The 4,715-nt window shown below is 38.4% G+C and overlaps 1 protein-coding gene across 1 annotated transcript; it reads right to left on the reverse strand.

The window, feature by feature from the left end:
- Window positions 1-230: 230 nt before the first annotated feature.
- LOC113734571 (putative late blight resistance protein homolog R1A-3) lies at window positions 231-4,715 on the reverse strand. Its single transcript, XM_027261165.2, has 2 exons — window positions 920-4,715; window positions 231-718 (listed from the first exon to the last, which is right to left on the reverse strand). Exon 1 carries the CDS (start codon window positions 4,375-4,377, stop codon window positions 946-948), a length of 3,432 nt encoding a protein of 1,143 aa, XP_027116966.1. The 5' UTR covers window positions 4,378-4,715; the 3' UTR covers window positions 231-718; window positions 920-945.

A 4,715-nucleotide genomic window follows, 5' to 3' on the forward strand; every position in this document is an offset into this window, starting at 1 on the left:
GACTTTTATATTGTTGAGATAGTCAAGTATATCATCTCAAATATAAATATTTGATTAAAGATGATTATATATTCCTCTATTAATATATTCCTCTATTAATTTTAGTTTTAATGGACAAAATTATAAGTATATCCTTACATATGAATTGGGTCAGGTATCTGCGATTTGAATTGCGACAAGACATACTCCCTTGTTAATCCTGCTACCCGAACTACACATATTAAAACCGATTCGAGTATCCCAAATTGCGGTTCAGAAATCAATATTTACGATTTTTTGGGTTTCTCTCATCAAAATAAACAGCCTGTGTTACATAAACTTGCAAATCTTTAATACTTACAATCAAACAAAAATTTATTCCTATCGTACCATAGAACCCAACCGACAACGGGAAAATGAGGAAACCGAAGAACATTAAAGCGGTTAACAGTTGAGAATTTTTTACAACCAAAATTTAGCCAACTAATGAAATCTAATTGAGCCACCCAAAGAAGGGGAATTGATAGGAAAAGATGTAGCCATCCAAAGACATGGGGCTTCAGGACGCTCCTAATTATGTGTTTAGATTCCTTGCCCGCACAAAACGCAGGAGTTCTATCGAGGCCATCGATCCTTTCGATTTTTACCTCAATCTTCCACAAAAGCACCAGAAAAAGCCAGATCATACAGATGACCAATTACAATCTCGAAGAAAAACTGCTACGTACCGTAGCACTCCCTGATGATATATCATCAAGAAGAAATAGAGCAGTAATTAGTTGTTTGTTCATCAATTTCATTAGCAAAAGGAAAAAAAAAAAAGAGCATTTAATTAGTGGTTTGTTCATCAATTTCAATGTAAATATAAATAAACTCCTTTAAATGAAAAAAGCATGATTATTTCTACAAGCCAATTAATGGTAACAACAAAAAAAATTACCTGATATTTGCACCAGCTGAGGCCCTTCAATATTTTCTATAAATGATCTTCAGATTCTCATTTCCATTATATTTCTGTGCTTCTTCAATTTCCCGTACTAAAGATTTGACGCCATCTCCGCAAAAACTCACATTAATTGTTTCAAGAGTTGATATACGCCCTAAACAAGCAGGCATCATTTCCAAATAAGAAATTCCGTCGAGTTCTAATTGCTGAAGGCAAGGGAAGTAATCATCACTGTCAGGGTCTGTCTCTATCCACTCAACAATCGCTACACATTTCAAAGTCAAGACCCTGAGTTTAGGTAATCCTCCTTCCATCAGCTCCCATTTTCGGCCCTCCATTGACTGGACTCTTAATTTGAGGACTTCAAGATTGGGTAGTTGTTCAATCAATGACATTTCTCTACAGGGAAGACCCAGAGCTTCAAGACTCAACTCTTTCAAATTCATGGGAAAAGAAAGCTCAACATGTTCCACTGAGCCTAAGAGGCAGAAGCCCCCTAAGGTGACTGACTCTAGGCATTCTAGTCGACTCATGTTGCAGCATACTCTGTTTTGATCCCCCAAATGGAAAATTTTAAGTCGGCGAATGTTGGGAATCCTTCTCAACAGTTTCTCTCCTTCTTTATCAAGATAAAGACGCAGAGTAGAGAGTGTGTCTAAATTAGGTAAAGTAGAGAGGTTTTCAACAACATTGTCATTGGAAGAGAAAGGAATAACGACGCCATGCCTTACATGTACATGCCTCAACTTCTTCATGTTCCAGATGCTATCTGGCAATGAAACCATCTGGTGAGAATATAGACGAAAGGTTTCCAAATGTGAGAGCTTGGCTATAGATGGTGGAATGAATTCCATTTTCCAAGCTCTAAGGGCTAAGTACCTCAAACAAAGAAGTGATTCAACTTCAGCTGGAAGCTCCTTCAGCCTTAGCATAATGCCCTCTAAATTCAAAACTTTAAGTTGTTTGTAGATGCAAAAAAGGAAGGAGATGTTACGCAACTCAAACTTATCTCCTGGAGTAGCATCAAAGAATAGCAGAGTACCTAAATATGGACAAAATAGCTTTGACCTTATAAAATCTTCTCCACTGGAGCAAATGGACAACCGAGGTAGGTTGGGAGGCTCATTAAAGGTAGAGAGCTCATCATATCCTCGCAGGACCTGAAGAAATTTCTTTTCTTTAGCCTCGCCCTTACAGAACTCAAAAATCAAATCGTGAATGTAACAAGTTTTGACTCCACCAATGGATCTGCTTTTACTTACCATAACTAAGTTTCGACCAATTAGGTCCATCAGATATTCTTCTGCAATGACCTCCGATCTTTTTCCTTCAATTTTTTCCACAAACCCTTCTGCAATCCATAGACGCATCAAATTCTTGGCACCAATTTTTTCATCTTCTCGAAATGCAGCAAAATACAGCAAGCATGCCTTCAAGTGATACGGTAAATGCTCATAACTGAGCTCCAATGACTTCTTGCACTGGTCTGTACCAGACACCATGGTTGAAGTTAAACTTTCAGCAAATTCTTCCCAAACCAAACTATCATGCCCTATAGTTGCCAGAACTCCAGCAACAACAACAACTACTAGTGGCAATCCCCTGCACTTCTTGGCAATCTTCGTAGCAATTCCACACAATGCTTGAGGACAATCTTCTTTTCTAAATACCTTCTTCAGCAGTAATTCAAAACTTTCTTTCTCACTGAGTGGACGAAGATTGTGAGGTTTCCCGCCATATTCAACCTGTGAAGCCACATAAGAAGATCGACTCGTGAAGATGATTCTACTTCCTTTCTTTTCATCGGGGAATGAAATTCTCAGCTCATTCCATACCTTAATGTCCCAGACATCATCAAAAACAACAAGATACCTCTTCGTCTTCAGCCTTTGATAGAGCTTGTGAAGCAATTCATGTTCATTCAAGTTTTTAAGCTCTTTGTCCATCCTTGACCGTTTTCCATCAGAACACAAAATTTGTATTAACAAGCTTTTCATGTTAAATTCTTGAGAAACAGTGCACCAAAGACGAATGTGGAAGTTACAGATTACTGAACTGTCATTGTAAACTTTTTTGGCTAAAGTTGTCTTACCAAGCCCAGCCATTCCCACAATAGGAACAATTTCCACCTGTTCTGGTCCCCATATAAGTCGTTCAATTACTTTTGCTGCCTCGTCATCGAGACCAACCATGACTTCGTGGGCTATTGGCATTTTACCTTTTGATAGAATGTGGCTGGAAGTCTTGCTAACTTCTGGTGCTCTTAAGCTGTGAAAGGAAGGAAGACTTTCAATAATGCTTGAGCCACTGATCTGATCCTTAAAATGCTTGATATGGATGTTGGTATTAGCCAGCATATCATAACAGTCAAGGGCCTCTGTTCTTTCTGAGAAGCTAACTTCTCCTTCCTTCACTCTGTTTAGAGAAGGCAAGCAAATTATAATGCCTGCCTCACAAAGAAGAGCACCAATTTTTTCGTTTTGTTCATCCATCTTCTCCTGCTGCTCCCTTAAAATGCTTCTCAAGAACCTCAGTCCTGCATAGAGTATTCGCATTTCATCTTTCAAAGAATCCATAAAGCTAGAGCTGCAGCATAACAGCTGCCAGAGACAACTTATGAGAGAATCATTGAAGTTTTTCAATATCTGCTTATCCATCATTCTATTATGCAATGATTTTGAGGATCTTGTAGCTCTAAGAACTTCCATATAAATCTCATAGACTTGAAAATCAATAGGTGTGATTTTCTGTTGTTGCTCATATATCATGGAGCAGAACTCAGGATTGTGCCGCTCCTTACCATCCCAAACAGAGCACATGTAAAAGAGGTGTGCTGCGTTCAAAGTCACCACTTCAAAGTGAGCCAATAGCAAGGCAGGAATATCTGCAGTTCCTCGCAATTTGGCAAAGGGAATGAAGTTTTTCAAGAATGTTAGCTTTGCTTCAAGGGCTTGGAATTGAGCACTAACTTGGGGATCCATATCATCAATAATACCCAAATAGACAGTTGTTAAATCCGCTAGATTTTCTAGAATGAGGTCTATAAATTCGATTAGTTCATCAACTGGCATGCAAGAATTTGATTCCAATGATCTGCTGCTTGGCAAAGTAAAGTAAACTTGGATGATTTCTTGCTTAAATGATTTGATCTGTTTCAAAAACTCAGAAAACACTTCATAGGGAACACGACCTAGGCCACTGCCATCAAATGCTGATATATCATGGCAAAACGAGTACTGAAAGTCCTCCTCATATTTGTGAACGTTATCTTCAATGCAAGATAAGAAAGATGGAAGACTCACCTTCTTCACAACATTCTCAGATTCCAAGTACAAATCATTGCTGTGGCTCCACTTTCTTGCACACATAACAAATGTTTTGTGAAATCTTATATCCAGGAACGCAGCTCCAAAATTGCATTCTTCAAACGCATTGTACCCGAAACGGAGCATGGATTTTTCCTCAGTTTCACTCTCAAATTTTAAGGGAGAAACAGATCTCGCCGACTGCAGAGCAAGCAAGTATTTCTTTCCTGAAATTTCTTTTTTCCCGTGGGAAGGTGAAGAAGAGAAATGAGATAATAAATTATTCAACAGACAAACGGAGCAAGATCAGGAAAGAACAGATGAATCAAAGTTAACGAGAGAGCGGTCAAATAATCTGGAAATGATCTTGGTCTGAATAAAGTTAAGAAATTTTATTGACTACTACTGCATAATTTTTTGGAGTTTTTTTTTTTTAATACCCGTTTCGTTGTTGAGAAGGACCGGTCTGGCATTGCACCCCACAC

Source organism: Coffea arabica, chromosome 3c, assembly GCF_036785885.1.
Source record: "Coffea arabica cultivar ET-39 chromosome 3c, Coffea Arabica ET-39 HiFi, whole genome shotgun sequence".
In the NCBI taxonomy this organism is placed as follows: Eukaryota; Viridiplantae; Streptophyta; class Magnoliopsida; order Gentianales; family Rubiaceae; genus Coffea; species Coffea arabica.